The 19,035-nt window shown below is 41.6% G+C and overlaps 1 protein-coding gene across 8 annotated transcripts in view; it reads left to right on the top strand.

Moving 5' to 3' along the window:
• The window catches only part of LOC110503044 (neurexin-1a), a 738,556-nt gene that overhangs the window by 321,205 nt on the left and 398,316 nt on the right, over window positions 1-19,035 (top strand). For all 8 annotated transcript variants that reach the window (XM_036960888.1, XM_036960884.1, XM_036960883.1 and 5 more), the window contains 4 exons: window positions 1,542-1,685; window positions 1,898-2,135; window positions 2,257-2,447; window positions 9,007-9,180. In XM_036960888.1, coding sequence (XP_036816783.1) covers window positions 1,542-1,685; window positions 1,898-2,135; window positions 2,257-2,447; window positions 9,007-9,180 — 747 coding nt within the window. The remainder of the gene's footprint in view (window positions 1-1,541; window positions 1,686-1,897; window positions 2,136-2,256; window positions 2,448-9,006; window positions 9,181-19,035) is intronic.

Here is a 19,035-nt window from a genome sequence, read left to right as displayed (position 1 = left end):
GGTCAGTATAATGTTCAGGATACAGGTCAGTATATACAGGTCAATTTACACAGTTCAGTATTTACAGTTCAGTATTTACAGGTCAATATTTACAGGTTAATAGTTACATGTCAGTATACAGTTCAGCATATAAAGGTCAATATATACACGACAATATATACAGGACAATATATACAGGGCAGAAATCACAGTTCAGTATACACAGGTCATTATACAGATCAGTATATACAGGTCAGTTTTTTCAGGTCAGTATATACAGGTCAGTATTTACAGGTCAGTATATACAGGTCAGTATTTACAGGTCAGTATATACAGGTCGGTATAAACAGGTCGGTATTTACAGGTCAGTATTTACAGGTCAGTATATGCAGGTCAGTTTACGCAGGTCAGTTTACAGGTCGGTATATACAGGTCGGTATATACAGGTCGGTATAAACAGGTCAGTATATACAAGTCAGTATTTCCAGGTCAGTATATACAGGTCGGTATAAACAGGTCGGTATTTACAGGTCAGTATTTACAGGTCTGTACACAAAGGTCAGTATATACATGTCAGTTTTAACAGGTCTGTACACAAAGGTCAGTATACACAGTTCAGTATTTACAGGTAAGTATTTACAGGTCAGTATAATGTTCAGGATACAGGTCAGTATATACAGGTCAATTTACAGGTCAGTATACATAGGTCAGTATACACAGGTCATTTTACACAGTTCAGTATTTACAGTTCAGTATTTACAGGTCAATATTTACAGGTTAATAGTTACATGTCAGTATACAGTTCAGCATATAAAGGTAAATATATACACGACAATATATACAGGACAATATATACAGGGCAGAAATCACAGTTCAGTATACACAGGTCATTATACAGATCAGTATATACAGGTCAGTTTTTTCAGGTCAGTATATACAGGTCAGTATTTACAGGTCAGTATATACAGGTTGGTATATACAGGTCAGTTTACGCAGGTCAGTTTACAGGTCGGTATATACAGGTTGGTATTTACAGGTCAGTATTAACAGGTCTGTATACAAAGTTCAGTATACACAGTTCAGTATTTACAGGTAAGTATTTACAGGTCAGTATAATGTTCAGGATACAGTTCAGTATACACAGGTCATTATACAGATCAGTATATACAGGTCAGTTTTTTCAGGTCAACATGTAATGTCAGTATATTTACAGGTCAGTATATACAGGTCAGTATTTACAGGTCAGCATATATTGTCAGTATATTTACAGGTCAGTATATACAGGTCAATATTTACAGGTCAGTATATACAGGTCAATATTTACAAGTCAGTATATACAGGTCATACTCAATGTGCAGGGCACTGGAGTGGCTGAGGTGGGCTTACACATAAACATATACATAGACAAGAAAGTATTTCAACATTGAGCAAGTTTGGTAGTCCACTATTAATCTTAATCAGTCTTGGGAAGGCAGCCCTTTGTGTATAAACCCATTCTTTGATTGACCTCCCCCTACCTATGTCCCCTCACCCCTCTCACACTCACTCCTGTCAATCAATAGGTCAAATGGCAGGTGACCACACCCAGTTAGAGTTCCACAACATTGAGACGGGCATCGTGACAGAGAAGAGGTTCCTTTCACTGGTGCCCTCTAACTTCATAGGCCACCTGCAGAGCCTCTCCTTCAACGGCATGGCCTATATAGGTAGGTTGCCCCTAGGTTGGAGTGGCATGTCGGTAATTGGAAGGTTGCTGGTTCAAGTCCTGTGCCAGGAGATGGAAAAGTATTGATCTCTTGAGCAAGGCAGAGATGGTACTTTCTCTCTGGAGGTACATTGCAGAATTGTGCTTCACAATGTGTTCCTGTTCTTGGTCAAAAAAAATATCAACAAAGTATCTATTCTATTCTCTCTGTAGACCTGTGTAAGAATGGTGACATTGACTACTGTGAGCTCAACGCCATGATTGGCTTCAAGAACATCATTGCCGACCCTGTCACGTTCAAGTCTCGGTTGAGCTACGTTGCTCTGACCACTCTCCAGGCCTACTACTCTATGCACCTGTTCTTCCAGTTCAAGACCACCTCATCAGATGGACTCATACTGTTCAACAGCGGGGATGGAAACGACTTCATTGTGGTCGAGCTGGTCAAGGGGTAGGTTTGTCACGACAAATTGTACTATAGGATAGTAATTCATATTGAAGGGTGTGTGTGTGTGTGTGTGTGCGTGTGTGTGTCTGCATCATTATTCACGTCACTACCTGTCTTTTTCCAGCTACCTGCACTACGTATCAGACCTGGGGAACGGAGCTCACCTGATCAAGGGCAACTCCAACAAGCCTCTGAATGATAACCACTGGCACAACGTCATGATCTCACGAGACACTAACAACCTCCACACCGTCAAGATCGACACCAAGATCACCACCCAGACCACCATGGGAGCCAAGAACCTGGACCTGAAAGGTAGGCTGCCTGGGGCTGGGGGTTGACTTTACTATCTACTGTGACGGCGAGTGACATTATGGGTACAGAGTGACAGAGGAGCTTACTGGTCTGCTGTTGGACAGAGTTTGTCACTATTGTTATGGTTTTGGGGTACAGTATGACAGAGGTTGCTGGTCTGCTGTTGGACAGAGTTCGTCACTTATTGTTATGGTTTTGGGGTACAGTATGACAGAGGTTGCTGGTCTGCTGTTGGACATGGAGTCTTTTACAGTTGACAGTCAGAGTCCTGTTAATGGAATTACTGTATCACAAGGCCCTTTATTATTATTATTACTATTATTATTATTATTATTATTATTATTATTATTATTATTATTATTATGTATCCTGGAACAGATGCATGCTTCAAGGCCCTTTGTCAGTTCTAGACAAGAAGTGCATGCAGTTCATATCAGTACCTGCTTTTTTCCAGCAGGGGTCAGTAGTTCCACACTGGTCTATAACTGTGTATAAAGTATATTTAACATTCTTTTTTTTTTTGCAGACTCTCTTATCCAGAGTGCACAGATAGTGCATTCATCTTAAGACAGCTAGGTGAGAAAGCCACATAAGTGACCGACCGCCTTGATTTTGTCTTATGTAGCAACATTTGAATTTCAGTTTTTTTTACATTGGATAAAAGCAGAGACACAGAGCTACAAAATGGTTTATCATACACCGCATTTGAGGAAAATTGGGAAAGTAATTCTGCTTTGAAAGTTGATAAACTTGTAACCTCACTTTTGAGAAAATGGCCTTTGAATGTTTTGGTACTACTACTGGAGAGCTCTCGTTGGTCTACACCTATTCAGAATCGTTCACATCCTCTTAACTTCTTTGGGACTGGGGGGCAGTATTGAGTAGCTTGGATGAATAAGGTGCCCAGAGTAAACTGCCTGCTACTCAGGCCCAGTTGCTAATATATGCATAGTATTAGTAGATTTGGATAGAACACACTCGGAAGTTTGTAAAACTGTTTGAATGATGTCTGTGAGTATAACATAACTCATATGGCAGGCAAAAACCTGAGAGAAAAATCCAACCTGGAAGTGGGAAATCTGAGGTTTGTAGTTTTTCAAGTCATTGCCTATCGAATATACAGTGTCTATGGGGTCATATTCCACTTCCCAAGGCTTCCACTACATATCAACAACGTGTATACTGACCTGTATATACTGACCTGGATCTACTGACCTGTAACTTTAGAACCTTGTTTGATGCTTATACTGTGAAGGAGGGGGGAATGGGAGCTGAATGAGTCAGAGGTCTGCCAGAGTGGCATGAGCTGATCACGTGTGAGTTTGCTTGCGTTCCATTGCATTTCTACAGACAAAGGAATTCTCCGGTTGGAACATTATTGAAGATTCATGATAAAAAACATCCTAAAGATTGATTCTATACTTAATTTTACATGTTTCTACGAACTGTAATATGACTTTTCTTCTGAAATTTCGCCTGGACTTGCCCGCGCATCGTGAGTTTGGATTGTGTACTAAACGCGCAAACAAAAAGGAGGTATTTGGACATACAGTGCCTTGCGAAAGTATTCGGCCCCCTTGAACTTTGCGACCTTTTGCCACATTTCAGGCTTCAAACATAAATATATAAAACTGTATTTTTTTGTGAAGAATCAACAACAAGTGGGACACAATCATGAAGTGGAACGACATTTATTGGATATTTCAAACTTTTTTAACAAATCAAAAACTGAAAAATTGGGCGTGCAAAATGATTCAGCCCCCTTAAGTTAATACTTTGTAGCGCCACCTTTTGCTGCGATTACAGCTGTAAGTCGCTTGGGGTATGTCTCTATCAGTTTTGCACATCGAGAGACTGAATTTTTTCCCATTCCTCCTTGCAAAACAGCTCGAGCTCAGTGAGGTTGGATGGAGAGCATTTGTGAACAGCAGTTTTCAGTTCTTTCCACAGATTCTCGATTGGATTCAGGTCTGGACTTTGACTTGGCCATTCTGGATATGTTTATTTTTGAACCATTCCATTGTAGATTTTGCTTTATGTTTTGGATCATTGTCTTGTTGGAAGACAAATCTCCGTCCCAGTCTCAGGTCTTTTGCAGACTCATTCTTCCAGAATGGTCCTGTATTTGGCTCCATCCATCTTCCCATCAATTTTAACCATCTTTCCTGTCCCTGCTGAAAAAAAGCAGGCCCAAACCATGATGCTGCCACCACCATGTTTGACAGTGGGGATGGTGTGCTCAGGGTGATGAGCTGTGTTGCTTTTACGCCAAACATAACGTTTTGCATTGTTGCCAAAAAGTTCAATTTTGGTTTCATCTGACCAGAGCACCTTCTTCCACATGTTTGGTGTGTCTCCCAGGTGGCTTGTGGCAAACTTTAAACAACACTTTTTATGGATATCTTTAAGAAATGACTTTCTTCTTGCCACTCTTCCATAAAGGCCAGATTTGTGCAATATATGACTGATTGTTGTCCTATGGACAGAGTCTCCCACCTCAGCTGTAGATCTCTGCAGTTCATCCAGAGTGATCATGGGCTTCTTGGCTGCATCTCTGATCAGTCTTCTCCTTGTATGAGCTGAAAGTTTAGAGGGACGGCCAGGTCTTGGTAGATTTGCAGTGGTCTGATACTCCTTCCATTTCAATATTATCGCTTGCACAGTGCTCCTTGGGATGTTTAAAGCTTGGGAAATCTTTTTGTATCCAAATCCGGCTTTAAACTCCTTCACAACAGTATCTCGGACCTGCCTGGTGTGTTCCTTGTTCTTCATGATGCTCTCTGCGCTTTTAACGGACCTCTGAGACTATCACAGTGCAGGTGCATTTATACGGAGACTTGATTACACACAGGTGGATTGTATTTATCATCATTAGTCATTTAGGTCAACATTGGATCATTCAGAGATCCTCACTGAACTTCTGGAGAGAGTTTGCTGCACTGAAAGTAAAGGGGCTGAATAATTTTGCACGCCCAATTTTTCAGTTTTTGATTTGTTAAAAAATTTGAAATATCCAATAAATGTCGTTCCACTTCATGATTGTGTCCCACTTGTTGTTGATTCTTCACAAAAAAATACAGTTTTATATCTTTATGTTTGAGGCCTGAAATGTGGCAAAAGGTTGCAAAGTTCAAGGGGGCCGAAGACTTTCACAAGGCACTGTATATGCATACAATCAGGGGTAAAGCAGCAGGCTGAGCAGCAGGATAAAAACATAAATAGTAGTGTGTTAGGGGAGAGTCATGTGACTAGAGACAGTGCAGATAGTGCTTATGACTGAGAACTCACCACCAGTGATGAACTGGTCCGTCCGAACCACGCATGAACAAGGGAATCTATATTCGGAGAGCCTGTTTCTGTGCTGCCCTTGCCTTTGGTGCAGGGTATGTGATGTCCATAGCCTCTTCGTCACAAAACTCACTGATCTTCTTAACACGATAAGGTTGTCTAGCTGTGTCCAGTCCATTTGGTGCTTGTACAGTCAGACCATCTATGGGAGGAAGGATGTCATCGTTGCGCAGCAGCTGAAACCTGGTCCCGACTCAGTCCGAACATTCCTTGGTGACAACAACACCAGTCTCCAGAGCATCGAAGCTGTTAAACAGGAAATAACTAATACAATTGAGAAGACATTACAACCTTGCACAACATCAATTCACCTCCCAAGTTTAGTTAAGAAGAATAACCTCATATAATGCAATATTATTAATATATTAGCAATAATATTATTCTGAAGTGCTTCACAACACCAGCAATCTCAGACAAAGTGTTAACTCTGGTCTTTCTGAAGCGATGCTTGATGAGGCCAAAGCACCAGTCGGGGGCAAACTAGGTGTGGCCTGTGATCAGGAAGTGAAGGTCCAGACTGTGGTGGAGCTTGTGTATGGTCCGCCAGGCACAATACCAGAGCACAAATGTGTTCTTGTTTTGGCGACTGCATTTATCACAATTCAGGTACACACGTGTTTCCCAAACTCTGTAGTTGTTGAAGAAATATTACATGTAGTTGAAGACTACGCTGCTGCCTTTGCTGAATGACCTTCCTTCATCAATCAAGTATTTCTCTTTGCATAGCTCCGTGAAAGCCATTTGCCTGCTTAGTGCTTGAGATGTGGGGTAGCAATTTTCTCCACACCCCGACTACATATACCTCTGGAAAATACGGAAATAAAGTGAGATCAATAAAAGTAGTGCCAATCATGTTGGAGGTAAACTCAATAGTCACAACGTGTTGTTTATGCCTTACATACCAAGTGTTGTCATCAACCATTGGCATTAGACCCTTCTCCTTGTATGAGTGGTGGAGGAGAGTCAGGTGTGTTCTATTGATGCTGAAAGACAAATTCCAGATACAAATATTTTAGCATTATTATTCATTAGATAGCTATAATCTCTGTTAGACACACATGGCTAAATTGATGGGTCATGTAATCATCTGGCGAAGTGGAGTCTTTTGTTTAGACATGCTAGCTAAACAACCATAATCCCAATCCACAGAGTACTAGCAATGAGAAATGGAACTCTGAGATAACATTACTACACACAGATCATAAACATAATTTTAGCTAGCGAGCGAGCCAACCATCTAACGTCAGCTAGCTAGCTAACAGTTTAACTTGGTCTCTTTTTGTTTAGACATGTAGATAGCTAGCTAAACAATGAACCATAATCCCAATCCAAAGAGTACTAGCAATACAAACCGATTGTCATAGCTAGCTAAAGTTAACCAAATAGGTTCAATGTTAGCTAGTTAGCTAGCTAACACTAGGCTAAAACTAGCCATGTGAAATGGCATTCTGAGATAACATTACTACACAGATCATACACGTAATGTTAGCTAGCAAGCCAGCCATCTAACGTCAGCTAGCTAGCTAACAGTCAGCTTTCATTTACAACGAAAACAACTTTCTGAAAAAATTTGAAACTTATAATATCTGAAACTGTAGCTAGACTCTTACCCGTATATATGGATAAATGCTTCATGGCATACTGCAACCCCTTTCATTAAATAAGACGTCCTGTGTCGTTTCCGTTTTGTTTGTACATCTTGCTTGATCTGTTTTGTCAAGTCGCTCTGGTTCACACTGACTGTGTGCAATGCCATAAGAATCATCATATCTTTCTCCCTCTCTGTCACGGATGCCACGTTTGTCCTTCATTTGAAGATGTAATCCAGAGACAGGTGTTTACAACAGCCTTCTGTGTTCTCTTTGCAACTCCCTCTGCATTTGCAATCAATCTATTCATCTCCTTATCATACTCTGCTTCTACCAGACATTCCGCTGATTTCAAAACTCGGTCAACTTCTTCCTTGACAACAAAACTGTTGATTGCCGTTTCTTCCCCATCACTGTCATCAGAAGTCTTCTTCAATTGAAATATTTTTACCTAAAACAGGGATTTCCTCATCGTCTCATTTTCAGAGTCAGAGAGTCAGCATGACACGATCGTCCTCCAGAAAGTAGTACATCAGAACTTTTTCCCACTTACCTTTGTCGATAGCGCCTGATAAATTCAGGGCAGCAATTTTATTGAGAGCAGGTAGCAACATATTTGCAGTTCTCCATTGCTAAATTTAAAAAAAAACTGCAGTAGAAAGGATTATCTAAACATAACGATAAGCTAATTTTATAGACACAAGATGCTACACCGCAGACCCATCTGAAACTCATCTCTCGGCATGTCTAGCCCACTCATTATCTCAGCAATTCATGGCTAGAGGGAAGGTTCCTGCCTTTTTTGTGGCTAAACCAAGTAGGCCCGAAATTGAACAATTTATCCATATTTACTGATGGAATACAAGTTTGTTATTAAGAAACATGAAAGTTAAAATGTTCCACAAGGCATTTCTGCCAAAAAAACACATTTTGTGTGGTGGCAGAATGTAGTACTCAGTTCGGGGTGTAGGGTTTGAGTGTAGGCTGAAGGAAGAGAGGAGAAGTTATTCTTGCTGCTCTGTCGGCAAGCACCATGGTCTTGTTGCTCTAGTCCAGCAACATTGCACCATTGCTCTTCCTGTTTGAGGTGAGGTCGTACTCTACGGATGTTGTAGAGCATGAACCTGCAGGAGCGGGTCGCTGCTTTGATGTTTTCAGAGAACTACAGGATGTTGTCCAGGGTCACGCCAAGGTTCTTTGCGCTCTGGGAGGCGGACACCGTGGAGTTGTCATCTGTGATGGAGAGGTCTTGCAGTGGGCATGCAGCTACATCTTGGGGGGAAGGAAATAAGTAGTTGAGTATCATTCTCATAGCAAGGAGAGATCATGTGAGGATATGACGGAGCACAGTGACTTGGTGTATAGGGTTGTTTTACTGAACAGCACCAATCCATTTGTCTGTTCTCTCCCTTTCTCATTCTGAATAGTCACCTCACCAGTGACATATTAACACTTCCTGTCCCTTTGTCTGCCCCCTCATGTGTATTCACCTCATCTTCTTCATTCCTATTAATAATGGAAGACGTCAACCAGAGAGCTATTTCCTATACGCTGCTTGTCTGGAGATTTAATTTCTTGACATGCCACTAGTCTTCATCTTCTTCCTCCCCCATCCTTCACAGGCGACCTGTATATAGGTGGCGTGGCCAAAGAGACGTACAAGGAGCTTCCCAAATTAGTTCACGCCAAGGAAGGCTTCCAGGGTTGCCTAGCATCGGTGGACCTGAACGGACGCCTCCCGGACCTGATGTCAGATGCCCTGGCATGTGTCGGCCAGATAGAGAGGGGCTGCGAAGGTAAACACACCCTAACACACACTAACACAAGCTAACCCAAGCTAACCCTGGCATGTGTGGGCCAGATAGATAAGGGTTGAGAAGGTGACAACTCAATCAAATGTATTTCAGACCTTTTTACATTAGACTTTGTCACAAAGTGATGTAGAGTAACCTGGCCTAGGGTGACCCATCCTCTTCTGCCTGTAGCATGTAGAAAAACAGAGATAAGACACCTTGGCCACTATCAAAATGGAGATAAGACACCCTGGCTACTATCATAACAGAGATAAGACACCCTGGCTACTATCATAACCGAGATAAGACACCCTGGCTACTATCATAACAGAGATAAGACACCCTGTCTACTATCATAACAGAGATAAGACACCCTGGCTACTATCATAACAGAGGTAAGACTCAAATTCTCAAATTCAAATATTTGTGGACAAATCTGAGCTATTCATAATGATTTCCTCTCTTTTTTCACTGTAATCATTGAATGACTGTCATGGTTATTTGTGTACACTGGACTATACATGGTGTAAAATACAGTCAAGCAACCAGTGAACTCTCCTCTAAGATGCCTTCCTCAGTGCAAAGGCTGGTTGAACATTGAAGAAACGAAGACAATAACTTGTCTGAAATAACAGTGTATTTCGCCTTTTAAAGTCCACCAGCCTTCCAAAGGGGAATACATGTTATCTTTCTACATAGAAGTCACTATGAAAGAACCATTTGCATTTCACACTCTAGAAACAACATTAGTTCCCCAATGCTTCTACTTTGGTCTTGACAGCCTCACACTGTGATTCATCAGCCTCTTACGTAATTCATTAACCAACCTTTCATTCACTTCTCAATAATGTGAACACTTTTCCTTGTTTGTCAACAGTCCTTGTACTCTGCTCTCATATGCATATAAACACATACACACGCAGACAGGCAGACACACAGACACACAGACACACACACACACACACACACACACACACACACAGACACACACACACACACACGTACAAAAAACTCACCCGTGGCACATGTTAACCTCCATAAACTATGTTGGTATGCTGTTAGAATTTGTTAACAGCTGCCAGTCCTCTACCCTCATCATTTCTGATTCATTCGGGTACCATATAATCAGATTGCTCTCAATGACAGTATAATCAGATTACACTCACTGACTGTAAGGGTGTGACCTGGCGGCAGAGAAGTCAGACGCAGGAGAGAAATAACTGTGTTTCCAACAGCGCAGTTTATTAACAAAAACCCACCGGAAAACAGAATAATAAAAATCAAGGGGTAACATAACCCAACACACACCAGGAAAGACGTACACAAACACTTACAATAAACAATCACCCACAAGGACATGAGGGGGAACATAGGGTTAAATACACAACATGTAATTGATGGGATTGGAACCAGGTGTGATGGAAGACAAAACCAATGGAACATGAAACATGGATCAGCTATGACTAGAAGGTCGGTGACGTTGACCGCCGAACATCGCCCAAACAAGGAGAGGGACCAACTTCGGCAGAAGTTGGGACACTGACAGTATAATCAGATTACTCTCAATCAGATTAATATCACTGACCACATTTGTACAAGCACACACACACACACACACACACACACACACACACACACACACACACACACACACACACACACTGTGCTCTGTGCATGCTTAGTGAGTCTGCGTGTTTGCCAGAAGAAAATCTTCTTGAAATATGGATTAGATTTGTGTTGTGTAAATAATAGTTGTATTTAATAGTTTTAATTTCAATGTCATCGTCCTCCACTCTTTCTGTGTAATACTGTTCTATATAATGATAATGCTATGACACAGATGTGTTGATATTATTGTTATTGTTGTAAACTGTTCCACACAACTGCAGCAGAGTACAATACCATATTCAATATCCAAACTTCCAGAGGAAGATACGCAATCCAAACAACCCATGGAAGATCAGTTCAGTGTTGGTGTGACTGACTGAAGTGTAGGTGTGACTGACTGACTGATGTGTAGATGTGACTGACTGAAGTGTAGGTGTGAATGACTGACAAGTGTAGGTGTGACTGACTGAAGTGTAGGTGTGACTGACTGACTGATGTGTAGATGTGACTGACTGAAGTGTAGGTGTGACTGACTGAAGTTTAGGTGTGACTGACTGAAGTGTAGGTGTGACTGACTGAAGTGTAGGTGTGACTGACTGACTGAAGTGTAGGTGTGACTGACTGACAAGTGTAGGTGTGACTGACTGATGTGTAGATGTGACTGACTGAAGTGTAGGTGTGAATGACTGACAAGTGTAGGTGTGAGAAACTGACTGAAGTGTAGGTGTGACTGACTGAAGTGTAGGTGTGACTGACTGAAGTGTAGGGGTGACTGACTGACTGAAGTGAGGTGTGACTGACTAAAGTGAGGTGTGACTGACTGACTGCCTGACTGACTGAATTGTAAGTGTGACTGACTGACTGACTGACTGACTGAAGTGTAGTTGAGACTGACTGACTGGCTGATTGCCTGAAGTGTAGGTGTGACTGAGTGACTGAAATGTAGGTGTGAGTGACTGACTGAAGTTTAGGTCTGACTGACATAAGTGTATGTGTGAATGACTAACTGAAGTGTAGGTGTGAGTGATGGACGGAAGTGTAGGTGTGACTGACTGATTGAAGTGTTGGTGTGACTGACTGACTGACTGACTGACTGACTGACTGACTGAAGAGTGAGTGTGACTGACTGACTTAAGTGTATGTGTGACTGACTGACTGAAGTGTAGTTGTGACTGACTGACTGAAGTGTAGTTGTGACTGACTGACTGAAGTGTAGTTGTGACTGACTGACTCACTGAATTGGAGGTGTGGCTGACTGACTGACTTGTAGGTGTGAATGACTGACTGAAGTGTAGGTGTGACTGACTGACTGACTGACTGACTGAAGTGTATTTGTGACTGACTGACTGAAGTGTAGGTGTGACTGACTGACTGCATGCCTGAAGTGTATTTGTGACTGACTGACTGACTGAACTGTAGGTGTGACTGACTGACTGACTGAAGTGTAGTTGTGACTGACTGACTCACTGAATTGGAGGTGTGACTGACTGACTGACTGACTGAAGTGTATTTGTGACTGACTGACTGAACTGTAGGTGTGACTGACTGACTGAAGTGTAGGTGCGAGTGAGTAACTGAATAAGAAGGTACTGTATGTGATTGTTCGTAATTATCACTACTAAAATTATATCTGCTTCTTCCGTCACCTCAAAGAACAATTAAAATGTATCCACTTCTTACGACCTTCAATTCCCTTGCTTTTATTCTCTCCTATTTTATGTTTCTGATTGACTCATGAAATCTTGTTTGTTACTTTGTCTCTCTGACTTCTCTCCGACTTCTCTCTGTCGTCTCTCCGTTTTCTCTCTGTCGTCTCTCCGTCTTCTGTCTGTCGTCTCTCCGTCTTCTCTCTGTCGTCTCTCCGTCTTCACTCTGACCTCTCTTGTCTTCTCTCTGTCTACTCTCGGACATCTCTTCGTCTTCTCTCTCTCGTCTCTCCATCTTCTCTCTGTCTACTCTCTGACATCTCCCCATCTTCTCTCTGACATCTCTCTGTCATCTCTCCATCTTCTGTCTGTCTCTCCATCTTCTCTCTGACGTCTCTCCGTCTTCTCTCTGTTGTTTCTCCATCTTCTCTCTGTTGTCTCCGTCTTCTCTCTGTCATATCTCATATCTCTGTCTTCTCTCTGACCTCTTTCCATCTTCTCTCTGACGTCTCTCCATCCTCTCCTGCTTATATTTGTGTTTCCTGTTATTACAGTCTCTGACAACATTTCAGTGCTTTACTAACCTCTGGTGTATTCTGCCTTTTCCTTTCCTTACTGTTTTGCTGACTTAATCAAGCATTGATGAAAGCTGATCTACAAGGTATATAGCTTCGGTTTGTTTGATACAGAGCCTGATAATCCCTCTTCCTCCCTCTGCATTTGTAACCCCACCCCACACCCCGACACACACACACACACACACACATTACCCCAACCTACTCACACCACCCCAACCCCCACACCACAAAAACTTCTACAACCACCACTTCCACCCTCACCCCCTCGAACTCAATGACAACTCAGTGTTACGCCACTCACTCCCGTGTCATAACAATTGGGCTTCAGCCCCAGAGGGGAACACAAGGATCACTCACCTGTCCTCTAAACTGACCCCTAGATCCTATACCTATATCCTATATCATTGTGGAGATCTCAGAGGATTTGACAGTTGTAAACAATATATAAATGGCTCCATCTTACCCTCTGATATATTTGTTGTAAGTTTCACCAAGTTTCTTATACCAATGAAAAGCTCTTGGATTTCCACAAGTGCGTAGGGTCTAGGGGGTGATCTAGAATTGGACCACCTCCATCATCTTGTACCGTATGACAGCCTCAGGGTCTCTTGTTATCATCTTCTACTAGTTTATTATATTCACTCTTGTTTATTTTGTCACAGATAGTATACCTGTTACATACAATTATTTTATTGCATGGGTCATAGTCTTCATAGCCAAATTTACATGCATTGCATTACACCAAATCTATATATCATTGTGCAATTTTGAATCAAAATAGATAGGGTCTTAGCTACCTCATGTTTGTAAGATAGCAACCCTTGTTAAGGGTGTCAAATTGTACTGTTGTTATCAGTAGATACTATGTTATTATTTCAATACTATATGGTGTATATGTTTCATTCAGTACAGTATTATGAATTTGTATATGGACCAATAGGATGAAAACATATGCGTACTGTAAGTGTTAACCCACAAACCGTCATTCATGATAATAACAATGTTTAGTTGAATAAATTAGTAAATTATCTAAATTAAACTGAATAAAAATCATTACAACTCATTCACTTTATCCACAACCGCTACAACTAATTAAAGTTACTTGAAATTCTGAAGAATATACAGATTTTTTATTAAGACACTGTCTAGTATACATTGAACTAAAATATAAACACACCATCAAACAATTTCAAAGTTTTTGTGACAGTTCATGTAAGGAAATCAGTCAATTTAAATAAATTCATTAGGCCCTAATCTATGGATTGTACATAACTGGGAACACAGATATACTGTACATCTGTTGGTCACAGATACCTTAAAAAAGTAGGGGTGTGGATCAGAAAACCAGTCAGTATCTGGTGTGACCAGTGTTGGGTTCTAATTCTCAGAGTAAAACACTCAACAGACATTATGAAAGCTGAGCCACGTTTATTCTGAGGGTCAGAGGGTCAATACAGCTGCATTCAGACAACACATGTGTCCACCACCACAAATATACAGTTGAAGTCGGAAGTTTACATACACTTAGGTTGGAGTCATTAAAACAGGTTTTTCAACCACCCGACAAATTTCCTTGACATCACGGGAAAATCTAAAGAAATCAGCCAAAACCTCAGAAAAAAAAATGTTAGACCTCCACGAGTCTGGTTCATCCTTGGGAGCAATTTCCAAACACCTGAAGGTACCACGCTCATCTGTACAAACAATAGTACGCAAGTATAAACACCATGGGACAACGCAGCCATCATACCGCTCAGGAAGGAGACACGTTCTGTCTCCTAGAGATGAACCTTACTTTAGTGTGAACCGTGCAAATCAATCCCAGAACAACAGCAAAGAACCTTGTAACGAAGCTGGAGGAAACAGGAACAAAAATATCTATATCCACTGTAAAACGAGTCCTATATCGACATAACCTGAAAGGCCACTCAGCAAGAAAGAAGTCACTGCTCCAAAACCGCCATAAAAAAGCCAGACTACGGTTTGCAACTGCACATGGGGACAAATATCGTACTTTTTGGAGAAATGTAATCTGGTCTCATGAAACAAAAATAGAACTGTTTGGCCATAATGACCATCTTTATGTTTGGAGGAAAAAGGGGGAGGCTTGCAAGCTGAAGAACACCATCCTGACCATGAAGCACGAGGTGGAAGCCTCATGTTGTGGGGGTGCTTTGCCTCTGGAGGGACTGCTGTACTTCACAAAATAGATGGCTTCATGAGGAAGGACAATTATGTGGATATATTGAAGCAACATCTCAAGACATCAGTCAGGAAGTTATAGCTTGGTCGCAAATGGCTCATCCAAGTGCACAATGACTCCAAGGATACTTCCAAAATTGTGGCAAAATGGCTTAAGGACATTTTTGTTATTGGAGTGGCAGTCACAATGCCCTGACCTCAATCCTATAGAAAATGTGTTGGCAGATCTGAAAAAGCGTGTGCGAGCAAAGGAGGCCTACAAACCTGACTCAGTTACACCAGCTCTGTCAGGAGGAATGGGACAAAATTTACCCAACTTATTGTGGGAAGCTTGTGGATGGCTACCCAAAATGTTTGACCCAGGTTAAACAATTTAAAGGCAATGCTACCAAATACTAATTGAGTGTATGTAAATGTCTGACCCACTGGGAATGTGATCAAAGAAATACATCATTCTCTCTACTATTATTCTGAAATGTCACAATCTTAAAATAAAGTGGTGATCCTAAGTAATAGGGTAATAGGGTAATAACCAAGGAATAGGGTAATAAACCATAATTTCTCCCTTAAGGGGATCTGACCTCAACCCCTCATTTTCCTAATCCACAGATGTCCATCTGTATCCCCTGTAGCAATCCTGTCACTTCCTCCTGTCCACCCAACACATTCCAAAGCCATCTGGCTCCTACAGATAACCATTAACTTCTGATGTAAAAACCAGTCTCTATCGCTCCTTAGATATGTTCCAAGTTTAACTCAGAATCCAACACCACCATTTGCCTCTGGCCATTGATTGCGGCCTGTGGAATGTTGTCCCACTGCTCTTCAATGGCTGTGTGAAGTTGCTGGATATTGGCGGGAACTGGAACATGATGTCGTACACGTCAATGCAAAGCATCCCAAACATGCTCCTTGGGTGACATGTCTGGTGAGTATGCAGGCCATGGAAGAACTGAGACATTTTCAGCTTCCAGGATTTGTGTACATGTCATTGTGACATGGGGATGTGCATTGTCATGCTGAAACATGAGGTGATTGCGGCGGATGAATGGCAATAAAATGGGCCTCAGGATCTCATCACAGTGCCTCGGTGCATTCAAATAGCCATCGATAAAATTAAATTGTGTTTGTTGTCCTTAGAATATGCCCAAACCATAACCCCACCACCTTGGGGCACTCTGTTCACAACATTGACATCAGCAAACCGCTCGCCCACACAACTCCATACAAGCTGTCTGCCATCTGCCCGGTGTAGTTGAAACTGGGATTCATTATTGAAGTGCACACTTCTCTAGCCTGCCAGTAGCCATCGAAGGTGAGAGTCTTCCCACTGAAGTCGGTTACGATGCCGAACTGCAGTCAGGTCAAGACGCTGGTTAGGAAAATGAGCACGCAGATGAGCTTCCTTCCCTGAGACTGTTTCTTATAATTTGTGCAGAAATGCTTGGTTGTGCAAACGCACAGTTTCATCAGCAGTCCAGGTGGCTGGTCTCAGACGATCCTGCAGGTGAAGATGCCGGAAGTGGAAGTCCTGGAATGGTGTGGTTACACGTGATCTGCGGTTGTGAGGCCAGTTGGACATTAGGACTAATTCTCTAAATTGACGTTGGTAGATAAATTAACTTTAAATTATCTGGCAACAGCTCTGTTAGACATTCCTGCAGTCAGCATGCCAATTGCACGCTCCCTCAAAACTTGAGACATCTGTGTTGTGTGACAAAACTGCACATTTTAGAGATGCCTTTTTGTTGCCCCCAGCCCAAGGTGCACCTGTGTAATGATCACTGTTTAATCAGCTAATTGATATGCCACATCTGTCATGTGGGTTGATTAACTTGGCGAAGAAGAAACGCTCACTAACAGGGATGTAAATAAATGTGTCCACAACATTTGAGAGACAAGCTTTTCGTGTGTATGGAACATTTCTGGGAACTTTTATTGCAGTTCATGAAACATGGGACCAACGCTTTACATGTTACGTTAATATTTTTGTTCAGTGTACTTAGAGGTGAAGTAAAATTGTGTCATTTTAACTTCATACTTTTGAAAATTGAAATATGCAATAGTGCATTTTCTAATAAGCCTAAAGAAATTGCAATCAACCATTATCACCATTGTAACAACATGTATCCTAATAAAAGAAAATCTCAGTCTTAATCTCAGTATAACAACCAAACCATGTTACATAGCTCCGGTTAACATCCATGCTAACCCTGTGTCATACCATTTGCATCAACTCTCCCATTAACACAGCCTACATAGGGGTTGACAGACTGGCTGACAGACTACATAACAGACTGGCTGACAGATGACATAACAGACTGGCTGACAGACTACATAACAGACTGGTTGACAGATGACATAACAGACTGGCTGACAGATGACATAACAGACTGGCTGGCAGACTGGCTGACAGATGACATAACAGACTGGCTGACAGATGACATAACAGACTGGCTGACAGATGACATAACAGACTAGCTGATAGATGACATAACAGACTGGCTGACAGATGACATAACAGACTGGCTGACAGACTAAATAACAGACTGGCTGACAGACTACATAACAGACTGGCTGACAGACTACATAACAGACTGGCTGACAGACTACATAACAGACTGGCTGACAGACTATATAACAGACTGGCTGACAGACTACATAACAGACTGGCTGACAGACTACATAACAGACTGGCTGACAGACTACATAACAGACTGGCTGACAGACTATATAACAGACTGGCTGACAGACTACATAACAGACTGGCTGACAGACTACATAGCAGATTGGCTGACAGTTGACATAACAGACAGGCAGGAAGGCAGGCAGGCAGGCAGGCAGGCAGGCAGGCAGGCAGGCAGAGGCTAAGATCAGTGTCCTAACCTGTTACACGTTGTTGGCCAATGTTAATAGCTGCTGATGATCTGTACTCTTTTTTCCCCTCAATGGATTGTCTATCTCCAAAATACTAAAGACAAATGCAGTTTTCAGACCATCCACAAGATAAAAATTCCAGATTGTCTCAGATCCGGGTTTATCCTCGGCTACATTTCCGTTTTCTTTATCTTCCCATGCAAATAACAGAAACACACATCTACTCTCCCTTGAAATGATTGGGTCTTCCTTTCCTGTGTCGGTCCTCATGAGAGCCAGTTTCATCGTAGCGCTTGATGCTTTTTTGAAATTGCACCTGAGGAAACTCTCAAAGTTCTTGAAATTATCCAGATTGACTGACCTTCGTGTCTTAAAGTAATGATGGACTGTCATTTGTCTTTGCTTATTTGAGCTGTCCCTGCCATAATTTGGACATGGTCTTTTACCAAATAGAGCTATCTTCTGTATACCACCCCTACCTTGTCACAACACAACTGATTGGCTCAAACACATTAAGAAGGAAAGAAATTCCACAAACTAACTTTTAACAAGGCTCACCTGATAGTTGAAATGCATTCCAGGAGACTACCTCATGAAGCTGGTTGAGAGAATGCCAAGAGAGTGCAATGCTGTCACGTTGGCTACTTTGAAGAAACTCAAATATAAATTTTGGTTTGTTTAACGCTTTTTTGGTTAGTACATGATTCCATATGTGTTATTTCATAATTTTGATGTCTTCACTATTATTCTATAATGTAAAAAAAATAGTAAAAATAAATAAAAACCTTTGAATGTGTAGGTTTGTCCAAACTTTTGACTGGTACTGTATATGGACCAAGGCCTCTCAACACACTATTTTCCAGAATAGTATGTCAAACATCATGACGTCTACTGACCAATTAACATTCAAATGGGCACATAAATTACTGTAAATCAGTCGGATATTT

The sequence above is a fragment of the Oncorhynchus mykiss genome, chromosome 23 (assembly GCF_013265735.2).
Source record: "Oncorhynchus mykiss isolate Arlee chromosome 23, USDA_OmykA_1.1, whole genome shotgun sequence".
In the NCBI taxonomy this organism is placed as follows: domain Eukaryota; kingdom Metazoa; phylum Chordata; class Actinopteri; order Salmoniformes; family Salmonidae; genus Oncorhynchus; species Oncorhynchus mykiss.
Note: the sequence above shows the minus strand (reverse complement) of the source record. Positions and strands in the feature narration are given on the sequence as shown.